General features: G+C 35.9%; 3 protein-coding genes and 1 long non-coding RNA gene across 5 annotated transcripts; 3 read left to right on the top strand and 1 right to left on the bottom strand.

Annotated features, from left to right (window-relative positions):
- Positions 1 to 3390: 3390 nt before the first annotated feature.
- LOC124199738 (adhesive plaque matrix protein-like) lies at positions 3391 to 7796 on the top strand. The gene is made up of 4 exons (XM_046595671.1): positions 3391 to 3447; positions 3668 to 3747; positions 4421 to 4452; positions 4608 to 7796. The coding sequence occupies exons 2-4, from the start codon at positions 3705 to 3707 to the stop codon at positions 7368 to 7370; spliced, it is 2838 nt and encodes a 945-aa protein (XP_046451627.1). The 5' UTR covers positions 3391 to 3447; positions 3668 to 3704; the 3' UTR covers positions 7371 to 7796.
- A 2109-nt stretch (positions 7797 to 9905) lies between these two features.
- Positions 9906 to 14320, top strand: LOC124199737 (adhesive plaque matrix protein-like). Its single transcript, XM_046595670.1, has 4 exons — positions 9906 to 9962; positions 10183 to 10262; positions 10936 to 10967; positions 11123 to 14320. The coding sequence occupies exons 2-4, from the start codon at positions 10220 to 10222 to the stop codon at positions 13892 to 13894; spliced, it is 2847 nt and encodes a 948-aa protein (XP_046451626.1). The 5' UTR covers positions 9906 to 9962; positions 10183 to 10219; the 3' UTR covers positions 13895 to 14320.
- Positions 14321 to 17358: 3038 nt separating this feature from the next.
- On the top strand, positions 17359 to 19955 carry LOC124200051. Its single transcript, XR_006877139.1, has 4 exons — positions 17359 to 17415; positions 17635 to 17714; positions 19335 to 19745; positions 19826 to 19955. It is a non-coding gene; the product is annotated as an uncharacterized LOC124200051 (long non-coding RNA).
- On the bottom strand, positions 18301 to 20970 carry LOC124200050. 2 transcript variants are annotated; one of them, XM_046596133.1, is made up of 10 exons: positions 20674 to 20970; positions 20474 to 20605; positions 20084 to 20406; positions 19830 to 20015; positions 19669 to 19749; positions 19560 to 19604; positions 19317 to 19490; positions 18882 to 19253; positions 18647 to 18818; positions 18301 to 18581 (listed from the first exon to the last, which is right to left on the bottom strand). In XM_046596133.1, the coding sequence occupies exons 3-8, from the start codon at positions 20262 to 20264 to the stop codon at positions 19174 to 19176; spliced, it is 747 nt and encodes a 248-aa protein (XP_046452089.1). In that variant the 5' UTR covers positions 20265 to 20406; positions 20474 to 20605; positions 20674 to 20970; the 3' UTR covers positions 18301 to 18581; positions 18647 to 18818; positions 18882 to 19173. The 2 variants fall into 2 exon arrangements, with proteins under 2 accessions (XP_046452089.1, XP_046452090.1); XM_046596134.1 differs by having other exon boundaries at positions 19675 to 19749; positions 20674 to 20961.

Here is a 20970-nt window from a genome sequence, read left to right as displayed (position 1 = left end):
TCAGTTTCTTTCATAAGGGATACGTTGAAAAGGGTTAAGATAGAACGCCATTGTAATGTATGTTTTCTTCTTGACTTCAAAAAGGGGTTTTTAATAGGAGAGGGAAGCAGACTTATTAATTAATATATTTGAATTAGTAGCTTTAAGTGCTCAAAAAAAGACTAAAAATTAAGGATGGTTTAGTTAAAAGATAAGTTTGATCATTTTAGAGGGGATCTACTAAGTAATACTACGCAAGGAGAATTGCATGGTTTTAAAATTTAAATTGAGAATTCGGGGGTCGTCCGCGTCGGTTGGGTACCGTGTTATGTATGGTGTCATCAGTTGGTTCTTGTACTTCTCCAACAAAATTTATTTTGTTAAGTTTTGATTGTAATTCCTTGATTTGTTGTTGTTGTTGTAGGGTCGTAGCTGATAGTGCATCAATATTAGAACTGGTGAAGGTAGGTAGTTCTAGTACTCCATTGCTTGTCTGCGTTTTGTACAGAGTAATTTCACATCGTAATGCCGCTCTTTGCGCGTCATCCCAAGTGGTGACTTCCGGTAGCATTTGGTTTAAAACCATAAGAGTTTTTATTGGTTTTAGTATTCCTCGTAGGAGGATCTTAACGAGTAGATCGTTTTTTATTGATAAATTGTTGTTACCCGTGTCTTCGTAGATAGCGTTGTACGTGCTGTTGATCTTGTCGATAAACATTCTAACAGGCTGGTTTGGTTTCTGAGTTAGATTTTCAAGCTTTTGTATTTGTTTGTCTCTGGCGGCTGGATGTTTGAAATGGTCCTTGATTGCTTGCTTCCAAGCTGCGTAGGCTTCGTTCGGGTGAGCGCGGGTGCGCTGGGAATGCCATTTAAGGGCGGGGCCTTTGAGTCTTGAGGCGAAATTTTGTTTCTTAACGTCGTCATTCCAATTGTGGATGGTGGCGACTGCTTCTGCTTCGGAGAGCCATGATGATATGTATTGGTCTGTGGCGTTACCGCCGAAGAATGAGATGGCCTGGATGTCTTCACGTCGGTTTAGTGCCGTGATAAGGTCTTGTAGGGCGTCCGCCATTATTGGAAAATTAGATAGGTTGGGTTTTGGTTGTAGGAAGAACGTCGATAGTTGAGGCTATGATGAATCAATGGGTAATAGGTGGTGTATGGTTTGAGTTGGTAGTTTTTTTTTTTGCTAAGTGGTGTGGTATAATTCAGGGCTACAGCATCAGAACAATGTGGTGTGATGTCAGCTAGATTGTTCTTAACTCACGTTGTTGCGGAGACTGAAGACGCAATGAGGAAGGCGTCTGCGATGTCGAGCCAAAGGCCTGACCGGTTGGTCTGTGATTAGAGCTGTCTCGAAGATGATGGAAGGTTCGGGCTGAAAGATGTTGAAGATGTCAGCTTCGCGCAGGCACGTTCACCAAATGTAACAGGTAGTTACAATGAGTAAATGGACGAACTCAAAGTATGGGAGAACAGCTTGTATTGACGAGACACAGGTCTAGATGTTACATACAGTAACAGTGTACATCGTATAGTCTCCCCGGAGTCTCAGGTGGGCTCCGCTTAAGTAGTGGTGGGTTGCTGACGTGGCTGTGCCTTGCGGGCACAGACTGGAGGTCAGTTTCCAGACGATCCAGATATGTGTTGATCACGTGCATCTGGCGTGCGGGTTGCCAGCTACTACCTATTAAGGAGTGTGTCGAGGCTGTCGCTAAGTGAACGGTCAAGCAACCGTTACAAGAGGCTAAACAAGTATTTCTAAACCTTCCCAAATTTTATAGAAATAAATTCAACTAGAGAAGCACTCTGCTGTTGTTTTCCCCGTTTGCATTGTTTTTATTCAGAATCAAAACTAAACTCGATTTTTTACCAAAATACATCAGCAAAATGGGTGTTTGATAGTTTTCAATGTAAATATTACAAAGTTCAATGCGGAAACTATAAAACCCAAACAAATTTTGGAGAATGAAAAACAGTTTAGTTTGAAAATTACGTCATTGCTTTTGCAGTTTTTCACAGGGTTATTAAACAATCACATTCAATAAGGTAAAACAATCAGAACCAAACTCCCTCACATATACCATTTTCTTGTCAATAAGACATGAACGAGTTACATTCTCCAACAAGAAGAAAGTTACGCTACCACTACCAAAACCGCAAAGCTCTCATTCAGCTATAAATTTATTTGAATCAGTAAGAGACTATTAAAATCGATCTTTGGAGAACGCCTATGTGGTTTAATGAATTTACTACGGATCCACGACAATAAAAGCCGACAGATTCGAGAAGGGCCAAACCTATGGAGCCAATTGTGATAACTTTTGGAATAATCTAAATTGGAGAATCTAGCAGATTTCTCCAAGTAGGGAACGGCATTTATATATATTGTAAAATATCACAACTAAGATGAAGAGGACAATGAAAATGTTAATTTGAAGAAGACGGCGAGAAACTAGACAAAAACTAACTCAACAAAGAAAACAGAAACCAAGAAAAAAATTAAATTTCGAGGATGAATTATGCATCAGTGCCTGCGACATTGGTAATTTTTACATGACATAAAAACACATAGAATTAATTTTGTGCATGAAATAAGTCTTTATCTTCGATTAATAATTGATAATAGAAGACAACATAATCATGAGGCGCATTTTATGAAATATTGCGCCAGTTAGATAATAAGAAGAACCTTAGATAGCTAATTTATCCAGATTTTTATAATCTTCAATTGAGTTGAACACCAAAATAATTTTTCAAAAGTTTTCATTAAAATAATTATTTGGGCGTTGTCAACTATGGAAAGGCTAGCTTTTCCAATTCAACTCTCTGCCTGCCATCAGTGAAAAACATTGAAACCACGAATCTTTTCGTCAACTTTCTCTCGTCAAATAAAAAATTTCCTTCTTGGGTTAAAGAGAATAAATATATTTTACATAAAAACACCCTCTTTTTATGACCTCTAACAATAATTCTATACCGAACAGGCTAAACAGGTTTCTGCGTATTAACAATTGAAGTGCACATTTACTCTTCAAGCTACAAAATAGATATAGAAATTCTTTCGTAAATTCCTTAAAATGATTTATGGTCATTTAATTGGGAAGGCGTAAAATAATTAAAGTCACTAAATATAATTTAAACACAGCGTAGTTTAGGCCCAAAAAGAAAGAATGATACACTGAGGACAAAAAAGTTAGTTGATACTAAATTATACTTTACGAAGTGGATGTCATTGTACTTAACAAGTAACTTTTTCAGGTGGACCTTGCGGCAGTCATCGATTCATGTGAATTTGTTGGAGTCCAGCCCTTTGGTTTTTGTATTGCGTAATGTTCGCAACTAAAACGAAAACTTTCATTTCACGTGGTATAAGAGTCACTCAAATTGTTGATAGGAAATCATATCACTTCCACACCTTCAAAGCAGTACAGTGTAATAAGAGTAGTTCAAAACAGAGAATTAAAGGTAATTTTATATTTTTTAGAAAAAAACAACTCTTTGTTTTCCAGCTATTATTTTAAAGTATTGGTTTATCCACATCGGTATCGAATAGTATTTGCTTCCTCAAAGTTCCAGGAATTAATGTGATTTTAGATAGATATTTTTCAGTTTGCCTAGTTTCTATTTTTCAAGTCAATGTACAGATTATTTTACCGTAAAACATTCATTGTTTAATTATTTTTAGATTTATATAATCATCTATCTTCGACTAATCTGTAAAAATGTTCGCGGCCAGACCTTTGGTTTTCACCATCTTGGTTTTAGGTAAGAACCCTTTTTAAAGTACAAAATAAGTGATTATAATTTTAAGTAAATAAATTATTAAAGAATATTTGCTAATTTAAATGCTGATGAGTAAACAAAAATAGCAAATATTTTTCAATCAATTTCCATTATTTGAAATTTAAAATGATAAAATTCGTGTTAAAAATTATCTTTTGATTGATTGATTTCAAGACCAATTATGTTATTATTCAACTAAATAAAAATACTTCTGAACAATTATAGGGCTCTTTGGGATCTGTTTTCTTTTGCCGTTTTATCTGGCAACGCAACATGGCTGCGCACTTTTGTAGCGCGAGAACGGGGAGAAGAGGGAGAATTGGACGAATGGGAGGGAGGAGGGCGTACGAAAAAAAGGGGACCAACGTTTCCTCATCTCCTCCATTCGTCCCATTCTCCTTCTTCTCCTTGTTCTCGCGCTACAAAAGTGCACAGCCATGCTGCGTTGCCAGATAAACGGCAAAAGAAAACAGATCCCAAAGAGCCCTATAATGGTTTAACAATCTGAAGTAATGATTTATTTTCAAACGGAACACAAATGAGATTGAGTTCATAAATACATTGATTAAGTTTATCTACCATTTTACTTTTTATTGAAGTATTTTATATTGAGTCAAGAAACAATTTTTACATTTATACATATTTAAAATTTCAGGAATACTTGACATCACAGACGCCATTTCACACGTAAGTTTTATATTTCAGGTCCTACTTATTTAGAAATCAATGAACAAAAATAAATAATTAGTAGTAACAAAAATAATTTGCATTATAAACCGAATACAAATATTTAAGTTTATTAATATGTATTAATTCGCGTCTAAATTTGTTACCAAATGTAGAAAAGAGGAAAAGGTCGTCGGATTATACCTTCGGTTCAAGCCTATCAGAATCAAAATTTGCCAACTCAACAACTACCACAACTACACGTTCCACACAACAATTATCACACTCCCTCGAACGTTTATTCAACAGCTTCGGCACAAAGACAATTGCCTGTTCGCCCAGCTGCCCCGAGACCTGGAATAGTAGTATTTGGTGTTGGGCCAAATTCCCTTCAAATACCTAACCATTACTCCAATTTCCCTGAAACGTCCTTCCAGAGTGGAAAATCAATTCCTCCATCACTGCAAAACACAAAGGCAGCGAATCCCGCATTAAAGACAAATCCGACCATATCCGTAAACCCTAAATCGACAGTAACGTATCAACAAAATATCAATCCTGCAAAATCACCCTATCCTGTCCAGCAAGCTCAACTTACGAAACTCCACCAATATGGAAAAAAGCTTCCCACGGATAATCAACACCACAAAAGTCAATCTCAGTCTGCAGTTTCTAATGTCTCTGTTGTCAAGTTGCTAGAAACCGTTCCAGTCTACATTTCCCCTTTAAAATCAACGATTTATGCATCTGCGTACGTATCTGATTCTGCGAGCTATCCAGAACATAATTCATATTCAAAAGGAGAAACGTTAAAATACCAGACGACCCAACCATCCATTTCAAAACCTACTGTTTCTTCTACCTATAAGGAAACAAAAGCCTACCCATCAACCGAAATTTATTTGAAGACACCCACAAAATCAGAGATTACAACACCATCCTCCGCAGCTGAAGTAAGTGAATCTTATGCACAGAAAGAACATTCTTATACTGAAAAGAAAGAATATAATGTGGACAAAATCAAGTTAAAGTATTCAGGTTATTCTGAAACCCCATCATCGAAATATGTGAAATCTTCGCCCGCTACCGAAAACAAGAAGAAAGAAGATATCCCCAAATCTCTTTATTCCACACCACAATACAAAACCGTGAGAGATAAACCTTCAACGAGTAAACCACATGATGTTTCAAATGTAGAGAAAGAAAAATCGAAAACAACAGTTTATCCTATTCCTCAGTCCTACAAGAAAGCCGAGTCTCTGTCAGATTACGAAGAAAAGAAGAAACTTGATGCCCCATCTTACGTTTCAAGTAGTTCTCATGGCACACAGGAACAAAAACCTTCAAAAGAATCTTATGACAAAAAGCTATCACAAGTGTCGCATGTGGACGAAAGTGAACCAAAGGTTTCAGTTCCTTCTGCCTCCCTCTCCCACAAGGAAGTTGATTCTTCTCCGGACACTGAAAATAAGAAGAAATTTAATTCCCCGAGTCTTCCTTCTTTTAGCTCGGAAGAAAAACCCTCAAGTGAACCTTACAAAAAGAATAAAGAATCTAACACCAGTGAAAGCAAAAATCCAGGTTATTCTGCCCCAGGATTCTACAGAGAAATCGAGTCTCTATTACCACATACCGAAGATACTAAAAAACAAAATGTTCCAAATTACGTTCCTACTTCAAAACCTTACCAACCAAAGTCTGCGTCTATTTCTCCAGTGACCAAATCGCCATATTCCACACAAGAATTAAAGTCTTATCCTCAAACCGAGTCACCATCAGTTCTTTTGACTAAGGCCACGGCGCCGTTGAAATACTCAACTGAGTCTACAACCAAAACCACAACTAAAACATATAAAATTCCTCCCCAAGAGAGAACATCATCCTATTACAGTACTACATCTAGGTATGAGGAATCCACCACCCATTCCTCATTGGCGACATCTACACATTTAACACAAAGGGGATATACCAGCCCTATTTCTTATGAGCATAGTCCAATTTCAACTACTCAAGGACAAAGCGACAGTAATCAATATCCTGCTAAGGCTTACAACACGAAACCAACTTCAGTGCTTGTTCCTGGTGAAACACCTTATGTTAGTTATGCCAATACTGGTCCAAGTTCTGTGGATAAGTCAAACGATCGAGTTTATGTCATTTCCGACCCAGTGGAACATGAGAATTCCTATCAGAAGCAAGGAAATTCCCCTAGTTATCAATCTGGTACCAGTACAGACCAGTATCTATCAGTTGATGTTAGGCCGTCTTCAGCCAACCCAGTTTTGACTGAGTATTCGTCTATTGAAAAAAGCTCAAGTTCCACAAATTATCCAACAATCAGCACGGGAAATAAGTCAAATTATAAAACCCAACCCATTGAATCACCTGCTGATTATCTTTCCACTTACAACTCTAAACTAAACGAAAAAGCTGACTCATCCAAATCTTTTGCAGCTATCGCAGAGAACTATAAAACTGGCGACCACGATGGATCTGAAAGTGAGGGAGATTACTCTGCGATTCCGGGAGAGCCTGGAACCGATTATCCCATCTTTTCTGAACTTCCAAACAATCAATTTAATTGTTCAGAGCAACGTCTGCCAGGCTATTATGCCGATGTATCTGCCCGTTGTCAAGTTTTCCATATTTGTTTAGGGGATCGTCAATGGAGCTTCCTCTGTCCAAACGGAACTATTTTTAGTCAGGAACATTTCGTCTGTGTTTGGTGGTATGAATTCGATTGCTCCAAAGCAACAGGTCTCTACGATTTAAACGAGAAACTTTTTGTGATCTCCTCTGGCGAACAACAAAACGACGAGGATAAATATGAAAACAAACAATATCCGAACTCTGCAGTCAGCAAAACTTTAACAAAATCTGATGAAGATTACCGGTCAACTAATACTAAAGAAGAGCGTGATTTTGAGGCATACAACTGAATCACTATCACAGAGATAATACGGTAAAAAAGACAGATATATTACAAAATAAAGGTGTTTCTTGTGTTCCTTATATTAACCAAAAGTGATTTTACTTACTTAATTTTCTCTACATATTTGTGTGTACTATTTTTATGCAAAAAATGATGTTGATGCGCAGCTGATCTATTTAAAATCTACAATAGTTTAATGTGACTTGGGAACAACGCCAATCTGGCTTTCGCCAGGCGAATATTCAGAAATATTTAAAATTAAAAGTTCTAAATAGCATCAGCAGCCACACAAAAGTTTATTTTTAAAGGAAAACTGTCTCATTTTGTATATGTTATGCAATTTTTCAAGAGGAATCTCAAAATGTATACTTATAAATTTCACTGCATCGATGTACATTGTTTCAGATTTTAAATACAAATATTTTACACTACATATTTACTATATGCACCAGTTATGTTTTTCTTGCTTTTTCAATATTTTCCAGGAAAATATTATTCTAGGCATTTGAACAGATGCCTCAAAGTTATACGATTCACTAATTATAGGTATCAAATAATAGTAGAAGTGGAAGAGTATTAAGAGAAAGCAATTTTAAAACTCATCCCATCCTTCTAGTTTTAACCGTTTCTAACTTAAAGGCCATCACAGTAGGGGTTACATTGTACCGCGATGAATTTTCAAACTTCACTTGTTTAACAAGCGATTCTAAACTGTGATTTATTTGAAGATGAAAACTTTATCTTTCTCTCCGACGAAATTCCATTTTTGGGAGCGCCGAGAAAATTGCCTAATTCCATAAGGTTCTCTCACGCGTTCTCAAACTTTATAGGTAAGTACTGTAAGTGTTTGCGTGTAAATATATCCTTTCTTGGAGAGGCTAAACAAGTATTTCTAAACCTTCCCAAATTTTATAGAAATAAATTCAACTAGAGAAGCACTCTGCTGTTGTTTTCCCCGTTTGCATTGTTTTAATTCAGAATCAAAACTAAACTCGATTTTTTACCAAAATACATCAGCAAAATGGGTGTTTGATAGTTTTCAATGTAAATATTACAAAGTTCAATGCGGAAACTATAAAACCCAAACAAATTTTGGAGAATGAAAAACAGTTTAGTTTGAAAATTGCGTCATTGCTTTTGCAGTTTTTCACAGGGTTATTAAACAATCACATTCAATAAGGTAAAAAAATCAGAACCAAACTCCCTCACATATACCATTTTCTTGTCAATAAGACATGAACGAGTTACATTCTCCAACAAGAAGAAAGTTACGCTACCACTACCAAAACCGCAAAGCTCTCATTCAGCTATAAATTTATTTGAATCAGTAAGAGACTATTAAAATCGATCTTTGGAGAACGCCTATGTGGTTTAATGAATTTACTACGGATCCACGGCAATAAAAGCCGACAGATTCGAGAAGGGCCAAACCTATGGAGCCAATTGTGATAACTTTTGGAATAATCTAAATTGGAGAATCTAGCAGATTTCTCCAAGTAGGGAACGGCATTTATATATATTGTAAAATATCACAAGTAAGATGAAGAGGACAATGAAAATGTTAATTTGAAGAAGACGGCGAGAAACTAGACAAAAACTAACTCAACAAAGAAAACAGAAACCAAGAAAAAAATTAAATTTCGAGGATGAATTATGCATCAGTGCCTGCGACATTGGTAATTTTTACATGACATAAAAACACATAGAATTAATTTTGTGCATGAAATAAGTCTTTATCTTCGATTAATAATTGATAATAGAAGACAACATAATCATGAGGCGCATTTTATGAAATATTGCGCCAGTTAGATAATAAGAAGAACCTTAGATAGCTAATTTATCCAGATTTTTATAATCTTCAATTGAGTTGAACACCAAAATAATTTTTCAAAAGTTTTCATTAAAATAATTATTTGGGCGTTGTCAACTATGGAAAGGCTAGCTTTTCCAATTCAACTCTCTGCCTGCCATCAGTGAAAAACATTGAAACCACGAATCTTTTCGTCAACTTTCTCTCGTCAAATAAAAAATTTCCTTCTTGGGTTAAAGAGAATAAATATATTTTACATAAAAACACCCTCTTTTTATGACCTCTAACAATAATTCTATACCGAACAGGCTAAACAGGTTTCTGCGTATTAACAATTGAAGTGCACATTTACTCTTCAAGCTACAAAATAGATATAGAAATTCTTTCGTAAATTCCTTAAAATGATTTATGGTCATTTAATTGGGAAGGCGTAAAATAATTAAAGTCACTAAATATAATTTAAACACAGCGTAGTTTAGGCCCAAAAAGAAAGAATGATACACTGAGGACAAAAAAGTTAGTTGATACTAAATTATACTTTACGAAGTGGATGTCATTGTACTTAACAAGTAACTTTTTCAGGTGGACCTTGCGGCAGTCATCGATTCATGTGAATTTGTTGGAGTCCAGCCCTTTGGTTTTTGTATTGCGTAATGTTCGCAACTAAAACGAAAACTTTCATTTCACGTGGTATAAGAGTCACTCAAATTGTTGATAGGAAATCATATCACTTCCACACCTTCAAAGCAGTACAGTGTAATAAGAGTAGTTCAAAACAGAGAATTAAAGGTAATTTTATATTTTTTAGAAAAAAACAACTCTTTGTTTTCCAGCTATTATTTTAAAGTATTGGTTTATCCACATCGGTATCGAATAGTATTTGCTTCCTCAAAGTTCCAGGAATTAATGTGATTTTAGATAGATATTTTTCAGTTTGCCTAGTTTCTATTTTTCAAGTCAATGTACAGATTATTTTACCGTAAAACATTCATTGTTTAATTATTTTTAGATTTATATAATCATCTATCTTCGACTAATCTGTAAAAATGTTCGCGGCCAGACCTTTGGTTTTCACCATCTTGGTTTTAGGTAAGAACCCTTTTTAAAGTACAAAATAAGTGATTATAATTTTAAGTAAATAAATTATTAAAGAATATTTGCTAATTTAAATGCTGATGAGTAAACAAAAATAGCAAATATTTTTCAATCAATTTCCATTATTTGAAATTTAAAATGATAAAATTCGTGTTAAAAATTATCTTTTGATTGATTGATTTCAAGACCAATTATGTTATTATTCAACTAAATAAAAATACTTCTGAACAATTATAGGGCTCTTTGGGATCTGTTTTCTTTTGCCGTTTTATCTGGCAACGCAACATGGCTGCGCACTTTTGTAGCGCGAGAACGGGGAGAAGAGGGAGAATTGGACGAATGGGAGGGAGGAGGGCGTACGAAAAAAAGGGGACCAACGTTTCCTCATCTCCTCCATTCGTCCCATTCTCCTTCTTCTCCTTGTTCTCGCGCTACAAAAGTGCACAGCCATGCTGCGTTGCCAGATAAACGGCAAAAGAAAACAGATCCCAAAGAGCCCTATAATGGTTTAACAATCTGAAGTAATGATTTATTTTCAAACGGAACACAAATGAGATTGAGTTCATAAATACATTGATTAAGTTTATCTACCATTTTACTTTTTATTGAAGTATTTTATATTGAGTCAAGAAACAATTTTTACATTTATACATATTTAAAATTTCAGGAATACTTGACATCACAGACGCCATTTCACACGTAAGTTTTATATTTCAGGTCCTACTTATTTAGAAATCAATGAACAAAAATAAATAATTAGTAGTAACAAAAATAATTTGCATTATAAACCGAATACAAATATTTAAGTTTATTAATATGTATTAATTCGCGTCTAAATTTGTTACCAAATGTAGAAAAGAGGAAAAGGTCGTCGGATTATACCTTCGGTTCAAGCCTATCAGAATCAAAATTTGCCAACTCAACAACTACCACAACTACACGTTCCACACAACAATTATCACACTCCCTCGAACGTTTATTCAACAGCTTCGGCACAAAGACAATTGCCTGTTCGCCCAGCTGCCCCGAGACCTGGAATAGTAGTATTTGGTGTTGGGCCAAATTCCCTTCAAATACCTAACCATTACTCCAATTTCCCTGAAACGTCCTTCCAGAGTGGAAAATCAATTCCTCCATCACTGCAAAACACAAAGGCAGCGAATCCCGCATTAAAGACAAATCCGACCATATCCGTAAACCCTAAATCGACAGTAACGTATCAACAAAATATCAATCCTGCAAAATCACCCTATCCTGTCCAGCAAGCTCAACTTACGAAACTCCACCAATATGGAAAAAAGCTTCCCACGGATAATCAACACCACAAAAGTCAATCTCAGTCTGCAGTTTCTAATGTCTCTGTTGTCAAGTTGCTAGAAACCGTTCCAGTCTACATTTCCCCTTTAAAATCAACGATTTATGCATCTGCGTACGTATCTGATTCTGCGAGCTATCCAGAACATAATTCATATTCAAAAGGAGAAACGTTAAAATACCAGACGACCCAACCATCCATTTCAAAACCTACTGTTTCTTCTACCTATAAGGAAACAAAAGCCTACCCATCAACCGAAATTTATTTGAAGACACCCACAAAATCAGAGATTACAACACCATCCTCCGCAGCTGAAGTAAGTGAATCTTATGCACAGAAAGAACATTCTTATACTGAAAAGAAAGAATATAATGTGGACAAAATCAAGTTAAAGTATTCAGGTTATTCTGAAACCCCATCATCGAAATATGTGAAATCTTCGCCCGCTACCGAAAACAAGAAGAAAGAAGATATCCCCAAATCTCTTTATTCCACACCACAATACAAAACCGTGAGAGATAAACCTTCAACGAGTAAACCACATGATGTTTCAAATGTAGAGAAAGAAAAATCGAAAACAACAGTTTATCCTATTCCTCAGTCCTACAAGAAAGCCGAGTCTCTGTCAGATTACGAAGAAAAGAAGAAACTTGATGCCCCATCTTACGTTTCAAGTAGTTCTCATGGCACACAGGAACAAAAACCTTCAAAAGAATCTTATGACAAAAAGCTATCACAAGTGTCGCATGTGGACGAAAGTGAACCAAAGGTTTCAGTTCCTTCTGCCTCCCTCTCCCACAAGGAAGTTGATTCTTCTCCGGACACTGAAAATAAGAAGAAATTTAATTCCCCGAGTCTTCCTTCTTTTAGCTCGGAAGAAAAACCCTCAAGTGAACCTTACAAAAAGAATAAAGAATCTAACACCAGTGAAAGCAAACCGTTGAAAATTCCAGGTTATTCTGCCCCAGGATTCTACAGAGAAATCGAGTCTCTTTTACCACATACCGAAGATACTAAGAAACAAAATGTTCCAAATTACGTTCCTACTTCAAAACCTTACCAACCAAAGTCTGCGTCTATTTCTCCAGTGACCAAATCGCCGTATTCCACACAAGAATTAAAGTCTTATCCTCAAACCGAGTCACCATCAGTTCTTTTGACTAAGGCCACGGCGCCGTTGAAATACTCAACTGAGTCTACAACCAAAACCACAACTAAAACATATAAAATTCCTCCCCAAGAGAGAACAACATCCTATTACAGTACTACATCTAGGTATGAGGAATCCACCACCCATTCCTCATTGGCGACATCTACACATTTAACACAAAGGGGATACACCAGCCCTACTTCTTATGAGCAGAGTCCAATTTCAACTACTCAAGGACAAAGCGACAGTAATCAATATCCTGCTAAGGCTTACAACACGAAACCAACTTCAGTGCTTGTTCCTGGTGAAACACCTTATGTTAGTTATGCCAATACTGGTCCAAGTTCTGTGGATAAGTCAAACGATCGAGTTTATGTCATTTCCGACCCAGTGGAACATGAGAATTCCTATCAGAAGCAAGGAAATTCCCCTAGTTATCAATCTGGTACCAGTACAGACCAGTATCTATCAGTTGATGTTAGGCCATCTTCAGCCAACCCAGTTTTGACTGAGTATTCGTCTATTGAAAAAAGCTCAAGTTCCACAAATTATCCAACAATCAGCACGGGAAATAAGTCAAATTATAAAACCCAACCCATTGAATCACCTGCTGATTATCTTTCCACTTACAACTCTAAACCAAACGAAAAAGCTGACTCATCCAAATCTTTTGCAGCTATCGCAGAGAACTATAAAACTGGCGACCACGATGGATCTGAAAGTGAGGGAGATTACTCTGCGATTCCGGGAGAGCCTGGAACCGATTATCCCATCTTTTCTGAACTTCCAAACAATCAATTTAATTGTTCAGAGCAACGTCTGCCAGGCTATTATGCCGATGTATCTGCCCGTTGTCAAGTTTTCCATATTTGTTTAGGGGATCGTCAATGGAGCTTCCTCTGTCCAAACGGAACTATTTTTAGTCAGGAACATTTCGTCTGTGTTTGGTGGTATGAATTCGATTGCTCCAAAGCAACAGGTCTCTACGATTTAAACGAGAAACTTTTTGTGATCTCCTCTGGCGAACAACAAAACGACGAGGATAAATATGAAAACAAACAATATCCGAACTCTGCAGTCAGCAAAACTTTAACAAAATCTGATGAAGATTACCGGTCAACTAATACTAAAGAAGAGCGTGATTTTGAGGCATACAACTGAATCACTATCACAGAGATAATACGGTAAAAAAGACAGATATATTACAAAATAAAGGTGTTTCTTGTGTTCCTTATATTAACCAAAAGTGATTTTACTTACTTAATTTTCTCTACATATTTGTGTGTACTATTTTTATGCAAAAAATGATGTTGATGCGCAGCTGATCTATTTAAAATCTACAATAGTTTAATGTGACTTGGGAACAACGCCAATCTGGCTTTCGCCAGGCGAATATTCAGAAATATTTTAAATTAAAAGTTCTAAATAGCATCAGCAGCCACACAAAAGTTTATTTTTAAAGGAAAACTGTCTCATTTTGTATATGTTATGCAATTTTTCAAGAGGAATCTCAAAATGTATACTTATAAATTTCACTGCATCGATGTACATTGTTTCAGATTTTAAATACAAATATTTTACACTACATACAGTCCCCTCCATAAGTATGGGATCACCCCGCGCCGTTCCATAAGGCGGCGTGTATTTTTCTAGTTGGTTTTTCGGGTGGTAAAAAGTGAAAAAATGACATTAATTCACAAAACTTGGAATTTATGTCATTTTACCTCTTTTGTTTTGTCTGAATTTTTTTCAGATTTTTTCGTTCATGGGATAGGCCTCTAAAAGTGGCTCCGAAAGTATCGGATCACTCCGACGCCAACCATGTTATCTTATGACCCGAACTTGTTTTTCACATAGCTTTTTATATATTTAATTTTTAAGAAGGAATTTTTATTTTCAAACCGTGTATACACTACCCTTTCATAAACTAACTGTGAGTTTTGCATAATGATCCGAATTTTTTTCGAATTTTCCCAGATTTATTCGTTTCCCGAGTTTCTGAAATCAGAGACTGCAGAAGACGTCATTTACGGTTTACAACCTCTATCAGCTGGCGTAGGCAGGAAAATTAGTGTGGTTTCTATACACCACTGGCGCTCTGCTACCTTTTTTACTTAAGGGGCGTATAAAAACGACACTAATTTTCCTGCCTACGCCAGCTGATAGATAATTATATAAGGGATAAATAGATAATTATGAAAGGGTAGTGTATACACGGTTTGAAAATAAAAATTCCTTCTTAAAAATTAAATATATAAAAAGCTATGTGAAAAACAAGTTCGGGTCATAAGATAACATGGTTGGCGTCGGAGTGATCCGATACTTTCGGAGCCACTTTTAGAGGCCTATCCCATGAACGAAAAAATCTGAAAAACAATTCAGACAAAACAAAAGAGGTAAAATGACATAAATTCCAAGTTTTGTGAATTTATGTCATTTTTTCACTTTTTACCACCCGAAAAACCAACTAGAAAAATACACGCCGCCTTATGGAACGGCGCGGGGTGATCCCATACTTATGGAGGGGACTGTATTTACTATATGCACCAGTTGTTTTTATCTTGCTTTTTCAATATTTTTCAGGAAAATATTATTCTAGGCATTTGAACAGATGCTTTAAAGTTATACGATTTACTAATTATAGGTATCAAATAATAGTAGAAGTGGAAGAGTTATAAGAGAAAGCAATTTTAAAACTCATCCCATCCTTCTAGTTTTGACCGTTTTTAACTTAAAGGCCATCACAGTAGGGGTTACATTGTACCGCGATGAATTTTCAAACTTCACTTGTTTAACAAGCGATTCTAAACTGTGATTTATTTGAAGATGAAAACTTTATCTTTCTCTCCGACGAAATTCCATTTTTGGGAGCGCCGAGAAAATTGCCTAATTCCATAAGGTTCTCTCACGCGTTCTCAAACTTTATAGGTAAGTACTGTAAGTGTTTGCGTGTAAATATATCCTTTCTTGGAGAGGCTAAACAAGTATTTCTAAACCTTCCCAAATTTTATAGAAATAAATTCAACTAGATAAGCACTCTGCTGTTGTTTTCCCCGTTTGCATTGTTTTAATTCAGAATCAAAACTAAACTCGATTTTTTACCAAAATACATCAGCAAAATGGGTGTTTGATAGTTTTCAATGTAAATATTACAAAGTTCAATGCGGAAACTATAAAACCCAAACAAATTTTGGAGAATGAAAAACAGTTTAGTTTGAAAATTGCGTCATTGCTTTTGCAGTTTTTCACAGGGTTATGAAACAATCACATTCAATAAGGTAAAAAAAAATCAGAACCAAACTCCCTCACATATACCATTTTCTTGTCAATAAGACATGAACGAGTTACATTCTCCAACAAGAAGAAAGTTACGCTACCACTACCAAAACCGCAAAGCTCTCATTCAGCTATAAATTTATTTGAATCAGTAAGAGACTATTAAAATCGATCTTTGGAGAACGCCTATGTGGTTTAATGAATTTACTACGGATCCACGGCAATAAAAGCCGACAGATTCGAGAAGGGCCAAACCTATGGAGCCAATTGTGATAACTTTTGGAATAATCTAAATTGGAGAATCTAGCAGATTTCTCCAAGTAGGGAACAGCATTTATTTATATTGTAAAATATCAGAACTACGATGAAGAGGACAATGAAAATGTTAATTTGAAGTAGACGGCGAGAAACTAGGCGAAAACTAACTCAACAAAGAAAACAGAAACCAAGAAAAAAATTAAATTTCGAGGATGAATTATGCATCAGTGCCTGCGACATTGGTAATTTTTACATGACATAAAAACACATAGAATTAATTTTGTGCATGAAATAAGTCTCTATCTTCGATTAATAATTGATAATAGAAGACAACATAATCATGAGGCGCATTTTATGAAATATTGCGCCAGTTAGATAATAAGAAGAACCTTAGATAGCTAATTTATCCAGTTTTTTATGAACACCAAAATAATTTTCAAAAGTTTTCATTAAAATAATTATTTGGGCGTTGTCAACTACGGAAAGGCTAGCTTTTCCAATTCAACTCTCTGCCTGCCATCAAGGAAAAACATTGAAACCACGAATCTTTTCGTCAACTTTCTCTCGTCAAATAAAAAATTTCCTTCTTGGGTAAAAGAGAATAAATATATTTTACATAAAAACACCCTCTTTTTATGACCTCTAACAATAATTCTATACCGAACAGGCTAAACAGGTTTCTGCGTATTAACAATTGAAGTGCACATTTACTCTTCAAGCTACAAAATAGATATAGAAATTCTTTCGTAAATTCCTTAAAATGATTTATGGTCATTTAATTGGGAAGGCGTAAAATAATTAAAGTCACTAAATATAATTTAAAAACAGCGTAGTTTAGGCCCAAAAAGAAAGAATGATACACTGAGGACAAAAAAGTTAGTTGATACTAAATTATACTTTACGAAGTGGATGTCATTGTACTTAACAAGTAACTTTTTCAGGTGGACCTTGCGGCAGTCATCGATTCATGTGAATTTGTTGGAGTCCAGCCCTTTGGTTTTTGTATTGCGTAATGTTCGCAACTAAAACGAAAACTTTCATTTCACGTGGTATAAGAGTCACTCAAATTGTTGATAGGAAATCATATCACTTCCACACCTTCAAAGCAGTACAGTGTAATAAGAGTAGTTCAAAACAGAGAATTAAAGGTAATTTTATATTTTGTAGAAAAAAACAACTCTTTGTTTTCCAGCTATTATTTTAAAGTATTGGTTTATCCACATCGGTATCGTATAGTATTTGCTTCCTGAAAGTTCCAGGAATTAATGTGATTTTAGATGGATATTTTTCAGTTTGCCTAGTTTCTATTTTTCAAGTCAATGTACAGATTATTTTACCGTAAAATATTAATTGTTAATTATTTTTAGATTTATATAATCATCTATCTTCGACTAATCTGTAAAAATGTTCGCGGCCAGACCTTTGGTTTTCACCATCTTGGTTTTAGGTAAGAACCCTTTTTAAAGTACGAAATAAGTGATTATAATTTTAAGTAAATAAATTATTAAAGAATATTTGCTAATTTAAATTCTGATGAGTAAACAAAAATAGGCAAATATTTTTCAATCAATTTCCATTATTTGAAATTAAAAATTATAAAATTCGTGTTGAAAATTATCTTTTGATTGATTGATTTCAAGACCAATTATGTTATTATTCGACTAAATAAAAATACTTCTGAACAATTATAGGGCTCTTTGGGATCTTTTTTTTGCCGATTTATCTGGCAACGCAACATGGCTGTGCACTTTTGTAGTGCGAGAACGGGGAGAAGAGGGAGAATGGGACCAATGGGAGGGAGGAGGGCGTACGAAAAAAAGGGGACCAACGTTTCGAACGTTTCGGACTCGGAGAAGAGGGAGAATGGGAGGACGCACTCCTCCCTCCCATTCTCCCTCTTCTCCCTGTTCTCGCCCTACCAAGAGACGGCGCCATGCTGCGTTGCCAGATAAATCGGCAAAATAAAACAGATCCGAAAGAGCCCTATTGTCAATTAACTAAGAAAGAAATGAAACAAAACCGAACAAAACGGATCAATTAACGTGCAAATAAAAATGGTGGTAACAATTACATAGGAATTTATGGCAATTAAATGCATTCATCAAACCTTCTAATTTTGTAATATTCTGACCCAAAACGTAATTCGGCTTCTCATTTTCTTTGTCGTGGGTCTTCTCATTTTTGGGTGGTCCAACACCGTTAATTTTTCGATAATTGGCCGCCACATTTTTTCGTAGATTTTGCATCTTGTTGATGATCTCGGACACTATCAACCTCGATAGGTTGCGCGAGTCTGAAAAATAATGGATGGCGACTGAAAGTAAAAAAAAGAACGGTATAATTAATTTGTTTTACTTTTTAAGTAGAAATTGTCTTTACCGCCAAAGACCGTCAAGATATTAGAAAGGTTCCCCTGTCCCGGTTGTTTCGAATCCGCCTTCCATAGGATAAGATTACTCGCGCAATCGCTAATGAGGGAAGAATAAACCGATCTTAGGAATGCGTCGATATCCTTTGATGAAGATTGGAATTTGGATACAAGATCAAAAGTCTAGAATATGGACACGAAATATTTTAGAAAATAAGAAAGAATTTTATTTAAGAAATTGCTCACCAAACTTATCATTAATTCGTTAAAATTGAGAAGAGAATTCAAAGACAGCAGAGAGTCGGTTGAATCACACGGTATAAACGAAACAATTTTTCCATCCGCATTTACTGATTCAAAGTACTTCTTCACTACACCCGAGTGATAACTCGATACGGGTGTAGTGTTCTCCTTTGCTTCCATTCTTTTAACAAATGCATAAACATGCTTCAATTGATCTTGCATTTCACGGAATTCAGTCTCGAAATTAAATCGACCATCATCGTCACAAAAGACATCCGTCGTCCTCCTTCTCTTTTTATTTGAACAAGGTGTGGCAAAAGGTGTGGCAGTTGCCACGGCAGAAGAAACTGCAAATGGAATAACCAGCATTGAATCCTGAAAAAAAATCAACAATCATGATCAATCACATATGCTTTTAAATAATCATTGTGTTATTACCTTTATTATAATCATCAGAAGAAAATTGCAACGAGCCCGAGCTTATTGAGGATGACTGGTCACGATGTTTGATGGTGACTGGTGGTGGATTCACGATGTTCATCGGCGGATCTGGACACGTTGAAGCCAAGAGAAAAGGATCATCATCAGCGTACGCCATGGATTTTTCACAATCTGTCACAAATCAAAATAATGGAAAATATAAGTGTCAATAAGTATTTTGAATTGTTTGTTCACATTAACCTGATTTTTCCTTAACTGGATTAGGTGTCGTGACTGTTTCAGGATCTGCATAATGAGAAAAGATGCGTCAAAATCAAAACATTATTCTCGTCAAAAATGAGAATAATACCTTTACCTTCTGTCAATTCACTAATCCCGTTATTGGATCCATCAGCTGTGGCCGCGACACTGATGACTTCGTTTCGGGTATCTGTTTATTCAATTGAGCAATAGAAATAAAAAGATTTAGTCAAGTTTATGCGAAGCTTAATATAGATATTGTATAGAAACCTCTGTTGTTTGACGCTCCTTTTTTCCACCGACGAACCTTCGTTACTTCATAGTCATAGTCACTGAAATTGACTGGCCGAACGTCGCGGGTTCCATTGACAATCAGCTCGCTCCCAGATTCCTCCCACAATAAGCTGGGATTTGCTGTAAATCTTTTTACCCTTTTACGAGCTTTGGAATAAGACTCTAAAATAAAGCAAAACATATCATTGCATGTCACTGTAGATGAAAACGTTTTAAATAAAACACCATACTTTTGTCTTGTAGATTTAGAACTGCCTCCAGTTTCCATTCAAGAAAGTTACTCGTTGGGAAATTTTTTTTGCTGAACAGCTCAGCCCCCCAAGCTTGGGGATTGTTAAGAGGGTCTCCAAGATTAATTCCAGGATATAGAAAGTACTTCTTGCAATTAGACAGCCATGGTGGTTGAATCATGTAGAATTCTGGAATCTTCTCACCGGCCTCAATGGTTAGTTTTTTTTACAACGTAGTACTTCCATGATTTTGGGATGCCAGTTTGATCGCAGTCCAGTCCATCATAACTTCCACACCAAGCATCTTTTGGAAATCCAATATTCTGTCGTATAAAAGTTAGATGTCACTAAACAAAGATTTACACATTCATAACATAATAAACATTTTACCAGTGTTGAAGGCCCATCTTCATCCATTTCTAAGTCCAATCGAGAGATAAAACGTGGAGGAGTACAATTCCAGGGAATATTTGAATCCATACGAGCTAGGTTTTTCTTGTAGGTCCAACTTCTAACTGTTGTCTAATACACACATGTTATCAGTAATTGAAATATGCGACAATCATAAAACATAGAGCAAAAATTAATACCTGCAATGAGATGATTCGGATTTGAGAAAGACGAAATCTGAATGCTACGTACACGAAATCCTCCATGACAGCTGGAGAATGTTATAGCGGTGGCGTGTGCAAGTTTTGACACAGCCACAAAGCGGTTATGTGGCTCAATGTGGTAACATCTTAGTCAATGTGACAACGTCTATAGAGGGACAGATTGGATTTAGGCGGGAAGTTGACAATTGAACAGTCTGGCAACTATATTTGTTTCAGTCTAGTAGTGTCAAGCTTGACAATGAGTGATACTAGAGTCACAGCCAAAATTTTTAA

This window comes from Daphnia pulex, chromosome 8 (genome assembly GCF_021134715.1).
Source record: "Daphnia pulex isolate KAP4 chromosome 8, ASM2113471v1".
In the NCBI taxonomy this organism is placed as follows: domain Eukaryota; kingdom Metazoa; phylum Arthropoda; class Branchiopoda; order Diplostraca; family Daphniidae; genus Daphnia; species Daphnia pulex.
This window is presented reverse-complemented; position numbering and strand designations above follow the sequence as displayed.

What these genes read in the sequence shown, in the direction of transcription:
- LOC124199738 (XM_046595671.1), top strand. Translation starts at nt 3,705, where the DNA reads ATGTTCGCGGCCAGACCTTTGGTTTTCACCATCTTGGTTTTAG. An exon ending in TTTCACCATCTTGGTTTTAG is followed by an intron (nt 3,748 to 4,420) that starts GTAAGAACCCTT and finishes TTAAAATTTCAG; the next exon opens with GAATACTTGACATCACAGAC. An exon ending in TCACAGACGCCATTTCACAC is followed by an intron (nt 4,453 to 4,607) that starts GTAAGTTTTATA and finishes TACCAAATGTAG; the next exon opens with AAAAGAGGAAAAGGTCGTCG.
- LOC124200050 (XM_046596133.1), bottom strand. Translation starts at nt 20,264, where the DNA reads ATGATTCAACCACCATGGCTGTCTAATTGCAAGAAGTACTTTCTATAT. An exon ending in TCTAAATCTACAAGACAAAA is followed by an intron (nt 20,016 to 20,083) that starts GTATGGTGTTTT and finishes GCTTTATTTTAG; the next exon opens with AGTCTTATTCCAAAGCTCGT. An exon ending in TGAATTGACAGAAGGTAAAG is followed by an intron (nt 19,605 to 19,668) that starts GTATTATTCTCA and finishes CTCATTATGCAG; the next exon opens with ATCCTGAAACAGTCACGACA.
- LOC124199737 (XM_046595670.1), top strand. Translation starts at nt 10,220, where the DNA reads ATGTTCGCGGCCAGACCTTTGGTTTTCACCATCTTGGTTTTAG. An exon ending in TTTCACCATCTTGGTTTTAG is followed by an intron (nt 10,263 to 10,935) that starts GTAAGAACCCTT and finishes TTAAAATTTCAG; the next exon opens with GAATACTTGACATCACAGAC. An exon ending in TCACAGACGCCATTTCACAC is followed by an intron (nt 10,968 to 11,122) that starts GTAAGTTTTATA and finishes TACCAAATGTAG; the next exon opens with AAAAGAGGAAAAGGTCGTCG.